This window comes from Choloepus didactylus, chromosome 14 (genome assembly GCF_015220235.1).
Source record: "Choloepus didactylus isolate mChoDid1 chromosome 14, mChoDid1.pri, whole genome shotgun sequence".
Classification (NCBI taxonomy): Eukaryota; Metazoa; Chordata; class Mammalia; order Pilosa; family Megalonychidae; genus Choloepus; species Choloepus didactylus.
The window spans coordinates 95090094-95113530 of NC_051320.1; the positions used below are offsets into that span (position 1 = coordinate 95090094).

The 23437-nt window shown below is 45.6% G+C and overlaps 1 protein-coding gene across 1 annotated transcript in view; it reads right to left on the reverse strand.

Moving 5' to 3' along the window:
* Positions 1 to 23437, reverse strand: part of TRAPPC9 (trafficking protein particle complex 9) — a 743379-nt gene that overhangs the window by 527612 nt on the left and 192330 nt on the right. The window contains exons 13-16 of the mRNA XM_037803518.1: positions 20944 to 21070; positions 16947 to 17079; positions 10324 to 10504; positions 897 to 913 (exon numbers count right to left, since the gene is read on the reverse strand). Coding sequence (XP_037659446.1) covers positions 897 to 913; positions 10324 to 10504; positions 16947 to 17079; positions 20944 to 21070 — 458 coding nt within the window. The remainder of the gene's footprint in view (positions 1 to 896; positions 914 to 10323; positions 10505 to 16946; positions 17080 to 20943; positions 21071 to 23437) is intronic.

The window sequence follows — 23437 nt, forward strand, 5'->3', positions numbered from 1 at the left end:
CAGCCAAGCTTCCTGGACCAGGGGCTGAGAGGACCATTCCCCTACCCTTTGCCAAAGGCCTGGTACCTTTGGCCTGGCAGAGGACAGAAATTCGGAGGCCACAACAACGACGTGTGTCATGACAGGGAAAGTCTTGGGTACTTGGCAGTATACACAGACACAAGTGATCCTCCAAAAATTCCTGGAGAGACTGATATTCAGACAAGACTTGAAGGATGAGGAAAAGTCAGGCAGGGTAAAGAGAGGGAGAGTGAACCTGTGCACGTGATTCTGGACTTGTCCTATGTGGGTTTACACCTTCCCTTGCTTGTGTGATGAACGTAATTGACATTGTCCTCAAAATGCCTCCACACTCTGATCTTATCATCTTCTTCCTATGTAATAATCCAGAGATTCTAGATGCTTGCTAACACAACAAAAATGACTTATTTATTCTTTTAGCACATGGTCCTAACCTAACCAGGGAATACTGATTATCTTTACAAGCTTACTTGACCCCTATCTGAACTACTAGTGCTGCAATTTCAACCACCTGCTTGGTAGATTCTCTGGGTGTTTTGCCAGCACCCAACTCCAAAATGGAAATTACCTGCCTCCCTTACAAACCATTTATAGTAGCAAGATCCTCTCAATGACCTCGGAGCTCATATTCAATAAATGATTGTTTAAAAAAAGATGACTAAATTCCACTTTTATTTTCCAATCCAGGCAATTAATTCAGAATGGAATGGGATAAGAGAGCTAAATTATGTGAAGCCAGGAGAAAAAAGTACTTGGGCACTGCTTGCTGGGAATGCTGACCCCAATGCCCCAGGGGCATGGGAACCTCATGCCAGCTTCCTTAATTGGCCTGTCCAGCTGCTAGGGTACCACTGCCCAGTGTTTCTACAAAAGACAAGCACCAGGTGAGAAACTGAGGCCCTGCAAAGGTTCCAGCAGGCCTTTTCTGAAGCATAGGCCCCAAGAGCCAGCTGCTCACTCAGGTCCTTTCCCACGACTCGCACATGACCCCTGGAGGGGGAGGAGCAGGGGAGGGCTCTCGGCACATCTCCATGCTGGACCCGACCACACCGAAATGCCTCGGGAAGGGCATCTGGTCTCCCTCTCTCCAGTTCTTCCTGCCCCCGCCCCTCTCCTCACCCTCTGTCCTTACTCACCCTCCACACATGCTCCCTCTGCCCACAATGCCCATTCCTCCTTCTTGCAGGGTGAATTCCTACCTGTCTTCAAACCCAACAGCAGATTTCTGTGATGCCTTTCCCACCTGATTCAGGTGGAAGTAAACAGTACTCCTTCAGTGCACCGACGTACACACCTCTATGAGAACATCACCCCCTGCGTTACATGGCTCGCTCTTCCAGCAAGTCATCGACGAAGGGAAGGCAGGGACCTGACCCCACCTCTGAAGCTCACCACCACCTCCAGGAGGCAAGGTACATGCTGGCTCAGAACCAACTTAAACACCAACTGCCTGGGTGCAAATCCTGGCTGTAGCTGGGTATCCTTAGGCAAGTTACCAAACCTCTGTGTGCCTCAGTTTACTCTTCTATGAAATAGGCTGGCATGAACATTAAAAGAGTTTAAAAAAAAAAAAGCAAAATGCTTAGAACAGGACTTGGAGTAAAATAAGCATTTGAAAAGTGCTAGTTTTTCGCCTACTCCTCTACCCCAACTTCTTTATCCTTAAAAATGGACAATAACAGTACCCCTTCACCAAAGCTGTGTGAGGACTGAAGAATTCTCATGGGACATGGAGCTCTGTGCTTGGCATTCAGTAAGCACACATTAGTGTCAGCTGCCATCAGAATCCCCCCCTATCCAATGACTAAAGGCCCCTGACACTTAGTAGGTGCTCAATAAGTACACAATGCCGACTGTGCGAATGTGCTCCAATATATTGTTTTAGATTCATCATGAAAGAACATGGACAAAAGTGACATGAAAAAAGCAGAATGCTGAATTGATGTATGGTATCATTGTAACTATATAAGAATATTCACATAGAAAAAAAGGAAGAAACACACCTATATGCTACTTTTGATTGTCTTTGAGTAGAGGGATCATGGGTAATTTTAAATTGTTTAGTATTTTCCAAATTTTCTATAAAGAATACATATTACACTTTTATAAACAAACAAAAAACAAACAAAAATTACATATATAAACATGCTACAGGTTCACTCTTGAGTCTAAGTGCACCTCCCCCCACCCCTCCAATTCAATATGTAAGAAATCCTGGGAGTCTGGCCTGCAGTCCACACTCAGGATCAGGACATCATGCAGATGACGCAGGAGAATCCCTCACAGCCACCGAGAGAGCAAGGAGAGGTAGGAGCCACTGCAGCTGCCCACTACAGTGCCCTACATCACGGCCAGGTACTATGACAAGGACAGCAATCAACCGTCCGAGTCTCCAGACTCAGCTCTGCCCGGCTGAATAAACTTCTCTGAAGCAGTACATTAACTCTGCTGAGCCTGGGTGGGTGGTCAAATGCCTAAAAGAATTTGACCAGGCTTATAAAAGAGCTGGTCCAAAGTAACTGGGCAGGCTCAGCCTCTCCTTTCCACTTCCCATGCTAAGTTGGCAAAACTGGGCCACTCTGGAGGGAAGAGAAGGTGTAGGCCCATGGAACTCAAGGCAAATTCTTCTCCAAGAGCTCTTTATTAAAACAATCATTGAAAACGCCATCTACTAAGTACTATCTTTTAACTTCTCATTATAGCTATATTATTCATTTGTTATAAAAGAGGTAACTAAACCTCAGAGAGTTGAAGCAACTTACCCAAAGCCAAACAGCTAGTAAGCAATAGGACCAAGACTCCACACCAAGACTAGCAAGCCCACACTCTTTCCATTGTACTAGTCTGACTCTCACCATTTATCTGGACTATTAACCCAAGCAGCATTATAAGGAGAGACGAGAGTATTAAAAAAGAACCACACTACTGCGGTGCTCTGACACAGTATCTTGATAAGAGATGGTAGGAAATAAAATGTAATAGTCAAGCATGCGAGCTTCATGGCCAGAAAAACTTGAACTTGAATCCCAGCACTGCCACTTACAGCTCCTTGGCCAGATGAAGTCCCTTATCTTCTACTGTGGGGCAAAACAAGACACCTTGAGGTCTTAGCATAGTCACTGGACACACAGGAGCTGCTTAATTTATATGAAAATCCTCCATAACCTGTAAAGCACTATGTTAATATTCACTCATTTGCTTTTTACTTTCTACTGCTTATTTCACTCATTTAATGGACATGAACTGGAAGCACTAGATACTCTCATGTCATGCACTGACCTAAGACTCTTAGAAAAAGGAGGTAAATAAGACACAGGTCCTGCCCTCAAGGAGACAAAGGACATGGGGGGAAAGGGTGGATCTCACTCACACTGTAAGATAAGATGAGGGGGTGGTACAAGAAGTCCCCAAAAGCTCAGACCAGCTGATAAAGGAGGTCCCTCTCAATCTGAGAATCTCTTAAATTTTTGTAACATCATTATATACAGAACAGGTTCAATAATTGTTTGCTAAAGTAAAGAACTGCCCCAATCTTATCTCACTGTCCTAGTGGCTTGCACTAAAAAAGTGGACCTATTAAGCCCCCAGATTTGTATGAGAGAACAAATTCTTTCAGCTGTCAATCTAGCCTATTAGAAGGTAAAGCTGTAAACACTGTAACTAGTACGCATAGGGGAAGTTAAATCCAAAGGCTATCACTTCCACACTCTCATCTTTGTGGATGGCTTTTCATCTTTAACAAGAAGTGTTTAGACAGAGGCGGTAACTCTTTTAAATGAACCACAAGACACCTCAGGGCCTCCCCACTGCCGCGGTGGCTGCAGGGGACCCAAGGCTGATACCACACAAACACAGAGCCACTGGAGGCAGTTGTTTGTTAATGAAAAAGGAAACTTAAAAAAAAAAAATCATCAACTGTGATTTCAACTGTGCCATGGGGAGCACTTACCAAACACAACCAAAAGGAAGAGGAGGAGGAAGAAATTAATGTTTACTGAGTGCTGGGTGCTGTTAGCGCCACAATGACCAGCAGACAGCTAACCTCCATGCAGTGTCTGTGGAGCAGGCACCATGCCGAGAGCTTTAACCAGACTGTCCAGTAAGTCCTACTTGGGCAGGTAAGTGTAGGTAAGTTGTCCAAGACCATAGAGAAGTGGGTAGAACCAGGTTCAACACTTTGCTATATAGTCTACCCCTTAAAATGTTTACTTGTTTAACCTTGGTAACAAACCTGTGGAAGAGTGCCATATTTCAATTTTAAATAGTGATTTTTGCCTCGTTTTACATCTTTGAGTAGGCATTCTCGGGGGCTGTGATCTTGGGAAGGGCAGAGTACTGCTGAAGCCACGCCAGGACACGTGTCGTCTGTGCCGTCAGCATCCGTGACACACAGAGGACCCCAAACAACTAAGCGGGAATTTGACATTCGAAAGGTCCCAGACCACAGGGTCAGACTTCCTCATTCCTTCTCCCCTCCTTGTCCTGATATTTGTATCCCATCCATGCTCCCAATGAGCTGTATCATGTCTCCCAGTACTGATTAAAAATCATTTCACTGTGTCTTAAGATTAACTGCTTTGTAAACTTACGCAGTGTGACTCTAGAACTCTGTAAAATGCTCAATTGCACAAGAAAGACACTGTGATCATGTACACAAGGAGGCACCAAGTTGAATGAATTCTAATCAGTCTTGAACTCCAATGTCTTTCTAGGAAGCAAACCAATAAATCCATTCACAGGGGTGAATCATACGTAGCAGAAACAATGCAGGACTTGAAGTCAGAATTCAGTTCACTTCAGTGAGCGTGTCTGACTCCTACACTACGCTGCGAGCTCCGCCAGGATAGGCCTCATGTTTTATGCATGTGCCTGGCACGGCGACAGGTCTCCAAATGGATGGAGCTACGTGACTGTGGAATAATACGAAGCCAAGTGAGGTAAGTGCGACTGTAACGGAAGTCTAAGCAACGCACTGTGAGTAGGAGTGGCGTAACTAATGCTACTTGAAGGGACAGGAAAGGCTTCCAGGAGGCGGCACGAGCTGAGCTGAGCTGAGCAGAGGAATCAGTGATGGGAAAGGACAACTGAGAGGGCATCCTGCCACAGCCACCACCCTGTCCCACTGCTTCCGTGGCACACGTTACACTTGCTCACAGTCAAGCCTCCCCCGGGAGCTCCGGAGCACAGGGACCACTGTTGCCCTGTTCCCCGAAGCACAGAAGATACCAGGCAAGTGTTTATGCAGAGAAGAGAGGAAGAAAGGCAGGCAGCAAGGCCAGATGACCAGATTCTCTGAACACCAGGCTAAGAAACTGAAGTTAAGAAAGCTATTAAAATGTTTAAGAAAGGTGACAAACGAACTGACATTTTTATAACAATGACAGTTGCAACCAGCAGCTTATAGGAATCGCTCATGTTTATTGACTGCTTAGAAACCTCCAGACACTAGTACGAGCATGACCTGTGACACGACGACGAGGAGAGCTGGGTAGTCCTATCCCCATTAGGAGGGACGCAGATTCTCCACAGAAGCAAGCAGCTTGGTCCAGGGTAGCCAGTAAGTAGCAAACCAGGATTCAAACCAAGTCAGGGGGATTCCAAAGACTGTATTAATCATAATCACTAAGTTTAAAATTGAGGACGGCCTGGTCCTGGGGCTCTTTCTACTAGTCCCCTTTGCCCACTAACCAGTGCCGGCCACAGCAGCCTACTCTCAGCTCTGTCCCTGTCTCTGCCACATGCAAAGATGCAAGTGGGGACTCAGCATGAAAACCAGAAGAAAATATCAAAGAAATTAAGTCCTTTTTGCTCCACTCCCCAAGACACTTCACTATTTGGCAATGCTAAAAAGTAGCAAACCATTTCTCTACACATTTATTTTCAAAACTGTGCCCTGTATTGCCATAATGTTAAACTTAAAAAGAGAGAGAAAAATAAATAAAGACAGCACTGCACAAATGACTCAGAAATGGACCAGGCCGAAGAGAAGTCAGAAAGCTGACGGGCAAGGCGCCTCCCCCAGGGCACTCCAGCCAGCTGACAAGTGAGCCCCCGGCCTGAGAACCACACTAGGGAGCAAGGAGGCCTCGCTGGGGGTCTGCCCACAGCCTCCGGAGATGCGCCCCCTCCTCACCTTTCCTGGCTGTACTCCCTGTGCAATAGCAGGGCTCGTGCTGACCCTACTATATGCTTCCTGGTGGTGAAGTGCTGCTGTTTAACACAAGTGCACCCTCACCCCCCGGGGAGCCACTGCCCTTCGCCATCCTGGAGGAAACCTGAGAGCAAGGAGAGAGCCAGGATGGTCTCTGACCGGCCGACAGAGCCGAGCCCAGGAAAGGCAGCCCCAGGCACCTGTCCCCCACGGGGGCATGCCTTTGCTCATGTCGGGGCAGCTCTGACAGTCCTCACACTCCGATTTCCCAGCCCCCAGCAGACCAGACGTGCAAAGCGGGGAATCGAAACCACTAGCTCGCTCCACCACTAACCGGGAAGGAAACCGCACTCGGTGCTTCAGAGACATTGTGCTCGTTTTCCAGTTACTGCAGAGAAAGGAACAGATCCCCTGGCATCCAGAGGGGAATGCTACACCCCAAGTAGTCAGATAACTTGCTGGAGACCAGTCCCACAGCTAACAGAGTGGGGCCTGGAAACCAAGTCTGCTGGACTCCAAAACCCATGTCTTTCTCATCGCCCTGGGCTGCGGAGAGGCTGTGCTAGAAACCTGCACTGACAGAAGTAACTAGCACGGCACCAAGGAAAGGGAAAGAAAACCTGCATGAAAACCGGGAGGGTGACAGCTGGGTCCAGGGGTGCACAGGCAGGCAGCCCGGCAGGACAGGGGTTGAAAATCACCACCCCAATTCAGGCCCCTACCCACACAAAAGTCCTTTAACTAAACAAAGGCCTGTGAATTTTTCTGTGTCAGAATTCTCGTATTTCCAAGCATATGGTAACCTTAGAAAGATTTCTAATGCACTGATTATTTCTGCATTAAGTTTTGTTGTTTAAAAGTGGCACTTTCAAGCCACAGGCAAATTCACTCACAGGGAACAGCTTATTTCCCTCTGAGGCCAAACAGCCAAGGTATTTTTAAGTCAAAGCACAGAGGAAATTGACGATGCAAAAAGACTGCTCCATAGCTGCAGCATTTCTGAAAACTCAATAGCTCAATCGTCAGATTTAATACGTTTTCATGCCTCAAAAATAGTTCTTTCTGTTTCCATTTTTCCCTTTCAGGACTGTCATACAAAATGGGATGCCTGAAGGGGCTCTTCAAAATCTTGTCAAGAATAACAAGATAAACATAAATCAAAATTGTAGTGTATATTGCTAATATTCTGCCTGCAGAATTTAATTTCAGAAATAATAGTATTTTAACGCCATAGTTTAGTCAGGTGACACTGAGTGACTATCAGGTCGGGAATGACACTCTATTTATTGACGGCCTATGACACGACAGCACTGTTCTTACCGGGGTCGCGGCAGTGAAAGGAGCAGACACCCCCAAAAAGCAGCTCGCTTAGGGTTGTGATGATACCATGAGAAAAAAGTATGGGCAGAGCCACTCACCAAGCACACGGGGAGTACTAAGAAGTGAAAGCTATTACTATTAATAAAACATAAAATAACTCTAATAGCAGTAAAAAGAAAATATGGGAACCCAGAGAAGGGAAAATTCAATTCCATGTGGGAAAGTTTCACAGACTAGACATTTAAGAGAAAACTGAAAGAACCTAAACTCACTGGACCTAAAATAAAGATAATGCTAAAATGGAAATAGGTGTTACTTAACATCCACGACCAAATCTTCCATTGTCTCTGCTGCCCTCCCCTGCTCACGCACATAACTCCCGCTCATGTTTCCAGCTTAAGACATCTTCCCATCTTCTCATCTATAGTAGGTCATTTATTAATACTGACAGCTTTTTGATACTACAGAACATCTCAGTGACAGGAATTATTCCCTCTGCATATTTTGGAAGCAGATGGTTTGCTTTCATTAATTTAATTCCACACATAAATGTCCTGCATTTGGGGACAAGAATAAAAAAACAATGACAGCTTTAATTTTTCACTTGTAAATGGCTGTGCCATGCTATATGGTATATACTAACTAGTCTTTCATCCAGGAGGCCGCCCGCCTCACAGTTAGAAGTAGAACTAAGTTCCAGTCCTGGCGGTGCCTCGTGAACTTGCTATGCAGGGGGCTGTACATAGGCTGCCCAAACTCTGCTTTTACTTGCCTCTCTGTAAAGCAAAGGTTACGATGCTTGCCCTATCCATCCTAGGACGGACCAGAGGGGCAGATGAGCACAGAAGAATGATTCAGTAACAGAGACAGGTGAGCCCTGGGCAAGGCAGTGGTGGAAAAACCAAATTTGACAGCTGGGCAGAGGAGGTGTTTGTTGTTGACAGTGTTGGGATAGACTCACTGACAAAAGCATCTCCTGAATTCTGTCCCAGTGCAGGCACGTGGGAGGAGCTGGTGAGGCTGTGTGAGTGTCGAGCCCATGGAGAATACTGAGCTGGAGGGAGTAGGGGATGGGACCAAGGGGTAACATTTCTCTCTCATCCATTCACTTGAGAAGTATTTTTCCTGAGCTTCAGGTACTGTAAGGAGCCCTGGTGATACACAGGTGGACACATTGTTCTATGACCTTGTGTCTCCTTCACGTGTAATTGGTATGCCACTTTCAAGACGGCACCAAACTAGAAGTGAGAGTAACTTTTAAACTTCCTGAACACTGGTTATTAAAAGCACCTCCTTTGGCACAGCCTAACAGGGAAATGATTATTGTAATGGTCCCTAGATTGTAAGCTCTTACAGCAGTCAAATCTATTCCTGAATTGTAATGGCTGTATCCAAACTCTGAGATGTTGATCCCTTAATGTATAACCTGACTGGTCTCTGGAACATTGGGTATCTGTGTTACACCTGAAACGCAGAGCTAGAGCTCAGCAGATATGAGTATCAGTGTTAATGCATACAGCAACTGTTAAAAAAAAAAAAAAAAAGCTGAAACAGATCCCAGACTTCAATTAGAGATATGAATAAAGCAGATCTGGTTAAGACTACAGCAAATCGGGCCAAAGGGTAAAGGTTGAAACTGACTGTGTTCAAACTTCAACTTCCATGTAAGACCAAGGGAAGAGATGTTTATTTGGTGTAGGATCTATATTTTCTAAACAGTATAACTTCTATAGTCAGTTTGTTCAAACACTACAATTACAGGGAACTTGGAATAGAAAGTGAGCTATGGTAGGTCGGTATAGATTAGAATGAAATAGCAACACATCCTAAAGTAATTTGGGTGGAGAACAAAAACATATATTCGGGCCCCCCCAAAGAGCTAGGGGAGGATGCAGAGGTGTTGGACTCCTCACTTGGATTGTTGCTGATGTTCTCACAAACATTGGGGACTGACGGCTTGGTGTGCTGAGCCCTGTCTTGGGGCTGGCCCCTATGGAGCTTTTTGCTGCAAGGAGATGCTAAACCTGCTTATAATTGTGCCTAAGAGTCTCCCCGAGTGCCTCTTTGTTGCTCAGATGTGGTCCTCTCTCTCTCTCTCTCTCTAACTAAGCCACCTTGGCGGGTGATCTCACTGCCCTCCCCTCTACATGGGACCTGACTCCCAGGGGTGTAAATCTCCCTGGCAATGCAGGATATGACTCCCAGGGATGAATCTGGACCTGGCATCGTGGGATTGAGAACATCTTCTTGACCAAAAGGGGGATGCAAAATGAAACAAAAAAAAGCTTCACTGGCTGAGAGATTTCAAACGGAGTCAAGAGGTCACTCTGGTGGACATTTTTACACACTATATAGATAACACTTGTTTGATTTTAACATATTGGAATAGCTAGAAGTAAATACCTGAAACTACCAAACTCCAACCCAGTATCCTCGACTCTTGAAGACGATTGTATAACAATGTAGCTTACAAGGAGTGACTGTGATTGTGAAAACCTTGTGGATCGCACTCCATTTATCCAGTGTATGGATGGATGAGTAGAAAAATGGGGACAAAACCTAAATGAAAAATAGGGTGGGACTGGGGTGGGATTTGGGTGTTCTTTTTTTATTTTTATTTTTTATTCTTATTCTGATTCTTTCTGGTGTAACGAAAATGTTCAAAAATAGATTGGGGTGATGAATGCACAACTATAAGATGGTTCTGTGAACAGTTGATTGTACATCATGGATGATTGTATGGTATGTGAATATATCTCAATATAACTGAATTTTTTTAAAAAAAGTGCCTCCTTTGAAAGTAAAGAAAATAAATATTCCTGGGCTCAAACCTGCTTATAGTACCTACCTTTGGTAGTAAGAATTTTTGAGGTGACTTCCAGTTTCTCCAAAGGTTCCATTCCAACATTTTCCAATTTAATGATAAGTTGCTGGGTCTCTCCATTATAAAGCTGGACAGACACATTAGTAGTTATTTCATCGCCAGAGGAAGGTTGCAATGAATGTGCAGATCTAAAATAGTAGTAACAATAATAATATATGAAAAAAAGAAAGAGAAAGAGAAAAGAAACCAAGAGCACTTTCGAAATAGTGACATGAATTAAAGGATCACCACACCTAAGCACTTCAGAAATAAGGGACAGGAAACCCTGGCTTCTGACACCTAAGTCAGTGCCCAGGAACCGAATGCTGACTTGCCACGAGCCCAGCGCTTTCCACATGCAAACCTGGGTCACATACGTGTTACAAACAAGATCGCCCTCACTGGGCCTTGGGGTCCTATGAGTGCATGAAGCAAAAAAAAGTATCCAAATGAACCTGGAAAGTGTTGCTCTCTCAAAAAATAAAACATCTGATGCTCAGAACAGAACTGCCTTGGGAAAAATCCATAGACATAGGAAGAAAATTTAAATGAACCTTTCTAAGAACACAAGAAACAGGACAAAACAGAGATGAACAGAAGATATACGGGATTCCACCCCACAGATACAGACTCTGAACAGAGCCTCCAAGCACCGTGAAAGTGGGGTGCAGACCATCGGGCTGCCTGCCGGGGTCGGGCGGGTCTGATGAGACCCACGCTCTGCCTAGAGGGCAGCCCATGGCGGGCGTCCTGCCACCTCTGTCCTCCCGGGCCTCAGGGCTCCCTCGGCCTCCTGGACTAAGCCCCTCAGTCTGTAAGCTCCACCCCAGCACCGCTGGCTTTAACAATTCACAAAGCAAACTGTCGCTAGTGTCCCATCCCCAACCACAGGCAGCAAACAGGAGGTTTCTTGGCAAGGAGGGGACTGCTGACCACAGGGAAAACGCCATCAGTCACGCAGTGGGGACAAAGCCAGCGTATGTGGAATGGAGCCACGCGTGGGAGACGAGACCTGAAAGTACAACCAACTGGAGAACTTTGGCCACAAAAGAAAGGGGGAGCGAGGTGGCAACCACAGAGGAAAAAGGGTTCAACATTTTTTCCTGGGACCGGAAGGATTTACTTAGGACCCCACAACCTTCTTCCTTGTTCCTGAAGGATTTCCACATGGAGCCACAATTAGTCTAAATGCAGATGAGCCAAATTTTTACACTTCATTGAATCAGAAAAGTGTCAGGAAATCCACAAGGAGGCTCCAGGCCACCCCAGCAACCCCCGATGGCCACTCTTCCTAGCGCTGCTCCTTGACAAGGCAGAAACCAGCAGACCCCAGCCCGTCCACTGAAGGTCTGGCACATCCGTTGTCCGAGGAAAGATATGATGTTTACACTGCATTAGGCTTTGCGAGCCAGTGATGCACCCCCAGACCAGTGATGGAGACCCTGGCAGAAGTCTGATGTTCCTACCAAATTTTTAGAAAATTGCCGCAAAGTGAATCAAGCTGTTTCATGAGCAAAGAAATAAAATAGTTTCTCTGTCAAGGAAAGAAAACTGACTCAACATCTTCACTATAAATAGCATCTTTCCACATTGTAGAACACACACCTTCTCAAAAAAAAGCTGTATGCAGCCAACTTGCATTTGCAGAGAAGGTACTTGGGTGGAACCCGAGGTTCATTTGTGGCTCTAACAACTGGTGGTGTGGGAAAAGAGTGGAGGGACGCAGGCAGCAGCAGGACCTGCCCCAGGAGGAGCAGCTGGCTCTCCAGCACCCAGCCGCGAGCAGGTCGAGGTGGGGGTGGATGGCAGCCACACATGCCCAGCCCAGAACAGGAGCCGGACCCTGGGCAGGGGCTGAGATGGAGCAGATCTTCCTTCCAGAGAGGAACTAGAATGTTCTTCAAGAATAGATGAAGACCGTTTGCCTCTGTTGCATAACTTGGAATGGGAAATCCATGACTTAGTGGGAATATGGGTTTACCTGGTGTATTAGTTTCTCGTGGCTGCTGTAACAAAGCACCACAAACTGGGGGGACTTAAAGCAACAAAAATTTATCCTCTCACAGTTCTGGAGGCCAGAAGTCCAAAACCAAGGAGTGGGCCGGGCCGGGCCATGCTCCATCCAAAGGCTCCAGGGGAGGCTCCTTCCAGCCTCCCGAATCTTCCAGTGGCCCCAGGTGCTCCTGGACCTGTGGCTCCATCTCTCCGTCTCTCCAATCTCTGCACTGCCACCTCCTCATCCCTGTCAAACCTCCCTGTGTGTCTCTTAGAAAGACACGTTTCATGGGCTTTAGGGCCCACCTGGATAATGATCACCTCAACTCAAGATTCTTAACGTAATTGCACCTGAGAGACTTCCCAAATAAGGTCCCTGTGGTGGTTTGGAGCTGTCCGTACCCTAGAAAAACATGTGCTTAAAGTGGATCCATCCCTGTGGGTATGAACCCATCTTAGGCAGGACCTTCTCATGAAGCTCCTTCAGTTAAGGTGTGGCCCACCTCAATCAGGATGGGTCTTAATCCTTTTACGGGAGTCTTTTATAAGAGGATGAAATTTAGACAGAGGGAGAGGAAGCCATGGAAGCAAGATGCTGAAAGCATGAAACCCAGAAGAGTAGGGAGAGACCAGGAGACACTGCCATGTGGCAGAGGGGCCGAGGGTAGCCAGCAGCTGGTCTTCGGGAAGAGAGCGTCACCTTGATGATGCCTTGATCTGGACATTTTCCCAGACTCCAACTGTAAGCGACTAAATTCTTGATGTTCAAGCCAAACCATTTCATGGTGTGCAGCTTTGAGGAGCCTAGGAGACTCAAACAGTCACCTTCACGGAGGCCAGGGAGGTGACGTGCATACCTTTCAAGGGGCCATGTTTCAGCCTGCCACACCTGGACAAGACCTTGCGAGGTAAGTGTGAGGTCTATGCCCACACAGCCCTCTTTTCTGAGGATGTGGCCTCTAATATATGGTCTGCACCAGGGAAGACTGCCTCAGGACTGAGCAGCATTAAGCCCGCGAGGGGAGGCCCCCGGCACCCAGAGCTGAGTGCAGCCAAGGAGAGCCGAGCTGACCTCCAGGGTTCTACACCTGGCCTCTCGGCACCCCTTCAGAGAAGGCTCTTCTATGCCACCTGCCCTTGGAAAACGATGTTCCTTCTGCCTAGAACACCCTTTCCAGCCCTCTTCTTCTCCTACTCATGCTTCAGAAAGCAGCTTGGGGTCACCTACATGAAGGGGCCACACTCCCACGAGGGCTCCACTCGTGTTCCATGAACACTCTGGGACAGGGCTACCATCCCTCCGGATGGGACTGCTCTCCCCTCCCCTGTACAAGACCAAAAGCTTTCTGAGGGTAGGGGCAATATTTTTATTTCTGTACTACCAGTAATTAGCTAGATGCCGAGTACCTAATAGACACTCACTGAATACGGATTGAATAAATTAATAAGAATCTCAAATCTGAACCACCTGTTCAACTCAGAAAACTGTCCCAGCAATAGATTACACAGGCCCAGGACCCAGCCAGGTTCACTGCACGTCTAACAGCTGCCTCCCAGGTGCCCTGCCCTGTGAAACATGTGCTACCTTTGGCTGCTTGACCACGGACAAGGCAGGAAAGGCCCTGACTACACAGGCGCACACCCTGGCAGTCCCACCTTGGCACCCACCCCCCGTCAGTGCTCCCCGCACCCCAGCCCTGCCATCTCCACACGTCACAGTGCTCCACCTCCACTGCACCTGCTGGCCAGAGGCGCTGTGCCCACATTTCACCTGCATCCTTTGGGTCTCTGCTCCAAGGTCTTCTCTGCCGAGAGAACTTTCTTCCACCCTACAAAGGAAGACTCGACTCCCCGTGGCTCTGCCGGCTCGGCCTGCTCTGTTTTCCTTCATAGCACTTATTTCTCCTTGGTCCACACTTGTGTGTTTATTTAGTCATTTCCCTCTTCTTGCCATATTCTTCCTTCTTTGATTATCTGGCCAATTCTTGTGATCCCTTTAAGGCCCAAGTGAAACCTCTCTATGAAACCTTCTGCACCTCAAAGGGGAGCACCAACCTCTCATCTTGTTTTCACATTACAGGAGTACTGAGACATTAACAACAGCTTGTCATCGTCCCTTTAGAATGTGAACTCCGACGGGGGCAAGGATGGTCAAGAGCATTGTTTATTAATTGCTAGTCCTATACCACAAAGCCTAGAGAACACGGTGGGCATCAATAACTACTACTGAATGAATTTAATGCATCAGTCAAAGATACATTTACATTCGATTAATTACAATACTTAATTGTAATTAAAAGTATTAATTAAATACTTTTTTACATACTTCAGAAAATCACTTTAGAAAAATTGTAAGTTACATACAATTTTTTTAAATAAGAAAGAAAAGACAAAAATGTTCGCTCCACCCCAATTCCATGACAAAGGGACTGGCCTTCCATGGCACATGCTCTCCCGCTGAGGACCAACCACCAGTGGGGCTGCCTGGGATTCTGCTCTGTCCACACCGAGGGCAAGCGCGACCAGATGTGGCACATCTCTTTCAGAGGTACCGGGTAGCAAAGAGCACATGTGCCCTACAGCTCTGCCTTTTCCGGATATTTCATATAAATAGAATCCTATGGTCTGTGGTCTTTTGCATCTGGCTTCTTTCCCTCAGCCTTGTGTTCCTGAGGTTCATCTGTACTGGAGATTGTGTCAGGATCTGTTCCTTTCCACTGCTGAGTAGTTTTCCACTGCACGGAGAGGTCATATTTTGTTTATTCATTCACCAGTTAATGGACATTTGGGTTCTTTCTACCTTTTTGGTTACCATGAAGAATGCTGCTATTAACATTCACATACAAAAAAATGTTTCCTTTTGTCTTGGGTAGAAACCTCGAAGTAGAATTGTTGGGTCACATGAAAAATTCATGTTTGATTTTCTAAAAAACTGTCAGTGTTTTCCATAGTGGATATATTTTACATGCATATTAGCAATGTCTGAGGGTTCCAGTTTCTCCACAACCTTGTCAACATTTGTTATTGTCTGTCTTTTGGACTGTAGCCATTCTAGTGGGTATGAAGTGGAATCTCATTCTGGTACCAGTTCCACAATGACTAATAATGTTGAGCATCTTTCAGGTTCCTTGTTAACTATTCAAAAATCTTTTGTAGTGAAATATCTACTCAAATCTCTTGCCCATTTTAGAATTTGGCTCTTTGTCTTTTTATTATTGAGTTTCAAGAATTCTTTATATATTGTGAATACATGTTCTAAATCAGATATATGATTTGCAGACTTTTTCTCCCAGTCTGTGGCTTGTCACTTCAGTTTCTTAATGGTTTCTTTTGAAGTGCAAAGGTTTTCAATTTTGATGAAGTCCAACGTATCCGTATGTTCTTTTATGGATTCTGCTTTTGGTGTCATATCAAAGAACTCTTTGCCTAGCCCAAGTACACAAAAATTTGCTCCTATGTTTTCTTCCAAAAGTTTTATACTTTTAGTTCTTACATTTAGGTATTTGATACATTTTTAGTTAATTTTTGCTACATTCCATTTTGTTCCCAATCACAAGATGCTTCATCTCACCTTCCAGGTCTCTCACACGCTGCTCCCTTGGTTGGGAAACTGCTCCTGCCTGCCCATTTTACAAGGCTAGCTCTTCCCCACTCACCTCTCATACCACAGGTTACACGACCTCCTGGAAGAAGGCTTTCCCGAGCGCCCTATGCTCGCCCACAGGGCACTGTACCTCCACCTCAGGGCCCCTCAGAAACAGACTGTGATTGGGGCCACTTGTCACTCTCTCCCGATTAACAGTAAGCTCTCATGAGGGCAGGGGCCAGGACTGTCTTGTTCTCTGTCATAGCCCTAGACCCTAGCACGGGCCTGGCAAATGAAAAGAGCTCATTAAATATGTGACTGCTTAAAAACATTTCAGAAAATCCCAAGACAAATTTTATAAAAATAGTCAAAAGGGTAGGCATTAAAGCATCATTCATAAGAGCAAAAACGGAGACAATCCCAAGTTCCAATAACAAGGGAACACAATTTTAAGATATCATAACATACTTTTTTGAAGCCATTAAAATTAAATTTTTTATGAATCTGTAAAACCATGGGGAAAAGTTTATATTTTTTTCTTACGGAAAAAGTCATCTACGATACTAAATATGATGCAGAATGATCTTAACTATTTAAACAAGGAAAGAAAAAAAAGGAGAAAAGATCATAAAGAAATGCCACAAAGCATTAACAGTAATTGCCTCTAGGACTCCTGGATTTATTTTCCTTTCTTCCTTATTCTTTTCTACAATGCTTAACAAAATGAACTACTTTTTAAAAGCTCAGGTTTTTCTTAAGTACTCTGACACTTGAACTTGAACCATTTTTCACAAAATTGACGATTTCAAAGGCTAATTTCACATTTTGTTCTGATCTTGGTAAGAAAGACTTCAACTTTGTTCCAATTCACCTTAAGCAAACTGGTTATCTTAACAAACGCCCATATTATGGTCATGAGAATTACAGATTAACTCAGACTCAGTGCCGTTAAGCGACGTCTAACTAAGGACTATGTGCCCGTGCCACCGCCCATGAAAAGTGAGATCCACCTGGGCAGGGAGGTGCTCATCTGCAGTCTCGGCAGAGCAGGGACGACTTCCACGGTGGAGCCGCTGCTCTTAATTCCCGGGAGGTTATCCAGAAGGCAGTCGCTAAAGACGCCAAAGACCGTGGTATGGTAACCTGGGAAACAACACAGAAATCCTCATGCCATCTGGAACGGCTTTGAGTCTCCCGCCCACCTCCAAAGGCAGCCCAGGTAGGTGGAAAGAGAAGAGCGTTCCTCTCCAGAAGACCTGAGTTCAGATTCTGGCCCCACCACGTGCTAGCTCTCTCCCACAGCTCCCACACTCAACCCCCATGACCTTTAATTTCCTTAATTTCCTCATAGATAAAGTAGAGACAACGATGATGCCTGTTTTCTTATTTCACAAAACTGACTGGATCCAAATGAAAGTGTTTACGGGAGTCTCTGTAAACTATAAATCTCTATGCAACATAATAATTAGTATCTCATCCCATTACTAATTTGCTTTTCAAATTTATCTATCTCTGAAATGAGAATGAAAGTTAATATTTCTTTTGAGGACATAATGTGACTTAATGAGTATCTGAAAAATGCTTCTAAATCTTCTGTTGAGAGATAGATGAAAGTTCAAGAACCAATTATTGCTATTACAGCAGCTACATGGTATGATAAATTTGCTGAATGTGTACAGTACTTTAATTTAAGATTAGCAAAATTTCCAAGCATTTTGAGGGGAAAAAAGTCCACTGGTTGGATAAGCACTTGAAGTCATTTAAGCAAAGCTTTAAAAGGGCTTTTGAAATAACAAGATAATTGTTATAAACAACATTCACTGTGTAACCAAATGAAACAACATCCAATAGCTAAATGCCAAGAGTGACAATTCTGCATTTACATTAAACTGTTGTATATCAACCAGAGAAGAGAGGTATTACCTCAAGGGCACATTATGGCCCTTATATAGCCACATCAACTCTCTCCTTTACCTTCTGCCAGTTTAAACTGGTCTCTCAACTTGAAATAACTCTAACTTCCTTCTTTACAAAGTACACATCTTAAAAGACCATCTTTAATTTAACTTGCAAACATTTTCCTTCCCATAAACCCACATCTGGCACTCATGCCCCCTCATACTTTCCTTTCTACAAAAACTGATATAAATGTGGTTTGGTCTATCAAACAAACTTTGTTTTCTAATTCTTAATTAAAATCAATGATTTTCCTTTTCTTACCCATTGCTGAAGGTGCCTGTCCAACAAATCAAAAAATCTGGTAACAAATACTCTATGTAATTATGCCTAACAAAACAAGGTGAGCCCTTGAACCTCGCACACCAGGCATGCCAAAAAATGAACACAAACTAGTCTGTACCTGGGGCAAACAACTAAGAAGTTGTAATTAAGGTTCCAACTATTCACCCATGAACATATTAGCTGTTACTAATCAGACCAGGCAATCCAATTTGTCTCCTCTCTAATCTATCCCCTTTGCTCCAATGCCCAGCCACAGCCATGGTTCTACCTTCATTGTTTTCTGCCTGGATTATGGCCAAAGCTTCATAATTTTCTCCCAACCTCCAGTCTTGCTCATCTCCAGTCCATTCTCCACAACAGCAGCCAGGGGGATGGTTCTGAACTGCCCATCTCACTATGTCTCCCCTCTTACTCAAGTAATTCAGTAGCTCTCAACTGCCCTCAGTATTAAACCAAAATCCTTTAGCACTGTACCTGCAAGTCTCTTGTAAATCTGCCCTCTATCCACCTTCAGGAACTTATCTCTAGCCATCCCCTTTACTTGTTCCATCCACTCTGAACCACTTGCAGTCCCCACAGACTCACCGTGCTCTCTCTTACCTCCAGGACTTCGTGCAAGTTGTTCTTTGTATGTGGAACCCCTTCCTAGCCCCTGTGCACCTCCCCCCAACTCCTCTCCCCTGCCAACCCTCATTCATTTGGATAATTCCACTTGCCCTTCAAAACTCAGCGTCACTTACCCCAGAAGCCTTCCTCTATCCCCTCTCCCCTTCAGGTCTCTAAGTTCCCACGCGCCTTGTGCTGAGCTCCATCTCCGCACTGGCAACAAGACATCCTAACCTGGGCGTGCGTCTGCCTCCCGCACCTGACAGAGCGCCCTGAGGCTGGGCTGCGTCTCACTGCATTGCGTCCCAGCACGGAGCATCGGCCCTTCACAGAGCAGGCCCTCCACAGACGTCTGCTCTTCCAGCCAATGAGCATCCGCTGCAGGCCTACAGCACGCCAGGCTCTGCGCGAGGCACTGAGCGTCCAACTGAGCAAGACGGGCCCAGCCCCTGCAGAGGCCAGCACAGGGGCAGCACCCGGCAAGGGTGTCTCGTTCCACGTGGGGAGGGTGAGGAAGGTGTCCAGGGAGAATGAGCGCGAGGCTGAGCACTGAAAGGAGCACAGGAGCTCCCCAGGTGGAAGGAAGAGCACAGGCAGAGGCTTCGGAAGCATGGAGGGTTCCAGAACTAAAAGGAGACTGAAGGATAACTTAAGAGGAGGGAAAGGGCAAAAAAGAAGGCTGCAGAGGTAAGCAGCGGCCAGTGACACAGTGCTCTGAAAGCTACGTGAAGGGATCAAGCCTTGATAATCAGGGCCAGGGAAGATACTGGGGCTCTCAGTCAAGCAAGGACATGACCAGATTTGCACTGTAGAAAGATTACTTGGCTGCAGTATGGAAAATGGATTTATTAGCAAGCAAGCCTGAAGACAGAAAGTCCAGTCGGAATGCTGTGTGACAAGCCTTGTAAGAGAGTCACTATAGGCAAGACAGGTGGCTGTGGAGGGGAAGTGGAAGTCCTTGAGAAGCACTAACGACAGTGCCAATACGCAGGGTGGGGGAGTGTGTGTAAGTTAAGGATGATGCCCTAGGAACTAATTTGGGCAACTGGCCACTCGGTGGTGCCTTCACTGAGATGGGAACCACAGAGGAGCCACAGCTTTGGGGAGGAGAGAGGACGGACTCTGTTTTGGATACACAGAATGTGAAGTGTCTACAAGACATCCAAGGAGACGGATATGCGAGTCGTGAGTTCCGGAAAAGGACGTAGCTGGGGTGGAGTGTGGCTCCAGGAATCGTCAGCACAGAGATGGCATTTGAAGCCAAAGAAGTGGGTGAGCTGAGGGACTGCGTGATACAGCAGGTGAGAGGGAAGTGGAAGGGAGGAGGAAGGGAAAGAAGGTGTGCGGAGGGAAAGGGCAGGGACACGGGGAGAGAATGGGGTGGGGGAGGAAAGGGACAGGAAAAAGGAGAGAGACCGGAGCAGGCCATGGGGAGCACCCCCAGCACCCACATATGGGCTGGCCACAGAGGCGGTGCCTGCAGGTGGAGAGTGGCCAGGGAGACTGAACAGGCAGCGTCACGGGGCAGGCAGAAAGCAGGAGGGTTGCAATCACCGAGCCAAAGGGGAGAGCAGACCCTGAAAGAGGTGGGCGCGGGGTAAAGGCTGTGAGCAGCAAGCTGGAAGCAAACCAAAAAGTAGGCCCTGGATCTAGCCAGAAAAATCCTGCTAGGACCTCAGTGTCGTGAGGAGGCCTAACCAACCAACCTGGGGTGGAAAAGTGGACTCAGCATGTACAACAACTCTAGGAAAGGGCTGTCTGAGCAGAGGAGGCAAAACCTCAGGCCGTAGTTAGAGGAAACCACGAGGCAAGGAGGGCTTCCTGGAGTGGGAGACCCTGAGGGCATGGTTAAAGGCTTACTGGAGAAGACAGCAGAAGGGGGAAAGGTGAGGAGGGGGGAAGGGGCGGGTGCTGGGCAGGGCGTGGAGGTAACAGGAGCATGGCACAGGCCTGCTGCACCCACCCAAGCACACTTTCCCATCACCCCACGGAAAGGCAGCCCATCCTCCTGGCTTTCCCATCACCCCATGGGAAGGCAGCTGTCCTTCTTTCCTCTTGGCTGGGACTGGAAGGAGGAGGGTGAGTCATGGGCCTCAGTGACGCAGCACACAAGTCTGCCATCCCACCTGATCTGGAAATCACCAAGGAGGGCCTCCTTACCATTCACAGTGATTGTCCCCGTCGTCCGCGGGACCCCGACGAGTGTCACTGGGTAAAGACCGGATTCAGCTGGGAGGGAGAGTGCTGCAGGGAGAGACTCGAACTCCACTCCACTGGTGAGGAGCCCCTAGAGCACACGCAGGAGCAAGGAGCAGTGTGAATTAGCACATCCCAAACCTGCCACAGGGCCCAGTGTGCTCACTAACAGGCAGGCTCTACCAGCCGTCAGAATGAATCCCCACGGTGAAGGTCGGAGACCGTCTAAAATTGTAACACAAATCAGTCTTGCAATGGAAAGAGCACTGAGGGTACTCCAGGTGATAAACAACAGTTCCATCACGATATTAGCCCTGTTTTGTTTTGTGTTGTGTTTTTTAATATTTATTTTGTTTTGCTGTTTTACCAAATGGGAATGTGAACACAAAGGAAAAATGCACATTTTAATTATGAACAAAAAGAAAAAACATGAAATTGTAAAAATATATCACCAGTTCATATCCTTCCAGCCCACCTCTGACTTATCACAGCTCATGTCGATTCAGGATGCACCAGGCACTATGCTAGACAGTGAACAAGTCAGTCACCCCCATGATGGCAAACGGTGCAGGATGTCAGCCCCCACAAAGCCATTCAACACATAACAGGGGGCCTACCCAGCGCAGCAAAGCGAGAAAAAGAAGTAAAAAGCACAACAATCATTATTCACAAACAATGTTTAGCAAAGTGACAAAGTCAATATTTAAAATATTTAAAAATCAGTGGTATTTCTATAGTCTAGCAATAAACAATGGGAAAATAAAACAGAAAAAAATACCATTAACAAGAGATCAAAAAAAGCAACTATCTTGGAATAAATCTAATGAATGATATGCAAGATTTCCATATGGAAAGCTACAGAACATAGAATAAAGTAAAGAAAATCTAAACAAAAGGAAAGATATACCATTTGATATCTTTGTACAACTGAAATATTTGTATTGGGCAGATCCAATAGTGTTAAGACATCCATTCTTCCTAAAGTGATCTATAGATAATCTTTTGAAGAAATGGCTGTGCAGATTCTAAAATTTATATGGATATGCAAAAGAATTTAAAATAAGCAAAATTATCTTGAAAAGGAACAAAGATGGAGGACTTACACAAATTGATTTCAAAATATTAAAAATCAGCATTAATAGATACATTGTAGAATTGGCATAAAGATAGGCAAATATATCAGTGGAACAGAGACAAGAGTCAGTAAAAGACCTGCACTTATACAGTTAACTGACTTTAAACCAAGATGCCAAGCCAAAGACCGTAACTGGAACAAATAGATACACATAAGGAAGAAAACAAACCTGGATCCCCTACCTCACACCAAATACAAAAGTAATTTGAATCAGAGACCTTAATGAAAAGGATAAAATGATAAAACTTCAAAAAGACTTGGGAGTTGGCAAAGGTTTCTTAAACAGCTTGCACAAAGCAATACACACACACACACATACACACACACAAAGTGATAAATTAGACATCATCAAATTAAAAACCACCCATCAAAGACTCCCCTAAGAAAATGAAGAAGCCTGCTATAGACTGGATGAACATACGCATAAAATAGATATCAGACAAAATATTTTATTCAGAATCAAAAACTACCATTTAATAATTAAAGGCAACCTAATAATAAATAAGCAAAAGATTGAACAGACACTTTGCAAAAGAAGTTATATGAATGCCAAAAAGCAGATGACAAAGTATTCAACCTGGTTAGTAATCAGGGAATGCAAATTAAAATCACAAGATACCATTGCAATTCTATTTGAACAGCTAATATTAAAACCCCAACCACACCAAAACTTATCAAGGAGGTGGCACAACCAAATCTCTGCTGGCTAAAGGGTGAAATGATACAACCACTGGGGGAAAAGGTCTGGCAGTTTCTCATGAAACTAAATATGCACCTACCCTATGACCTAGCAATTCTGTTGCTAAGTATTGACCCAAAAGAAGTAAAGCATATGTCCTCACAAAGACTCGAACAAGGATGTTCCTAACTGCCTATTCATTATAGCCAGAAACTGTAAACAAGCCAACAAAAAACTGAAAACATTATTTAACAGGAAAAATGAATTAAAAGATTGTCGTGAGGAGGGGGCAAGATGGCAGACTGGTGAGCTGTATGTTTTAGTTACTCCTCCAGGAAAGTAGGTAAAAAGCCAGGAACTGCGTGGACTGGACACCACAGAGCAATCTGTCTTTGGGCATACTTCATACAACACTCATGAAAATGTGGAACTGCTGGGATCAGCGAAATCTGTAAGTTTTTGCGGCCAGGGGACCCGCGCCCCTCCCTGCCAGGCTCAGTCCCGGGGGAGGAGGGGCTGTCAGCTCCAGGAAGGAGAAGGGAGAATTGCAGTGGCTGCTCTTACCGGAAACTCATTCTACTGATTCAAACTCCAACCATAGATAGACTGAGGCCAGACACCAGAGACTCTGAGAGCAGCCAGCC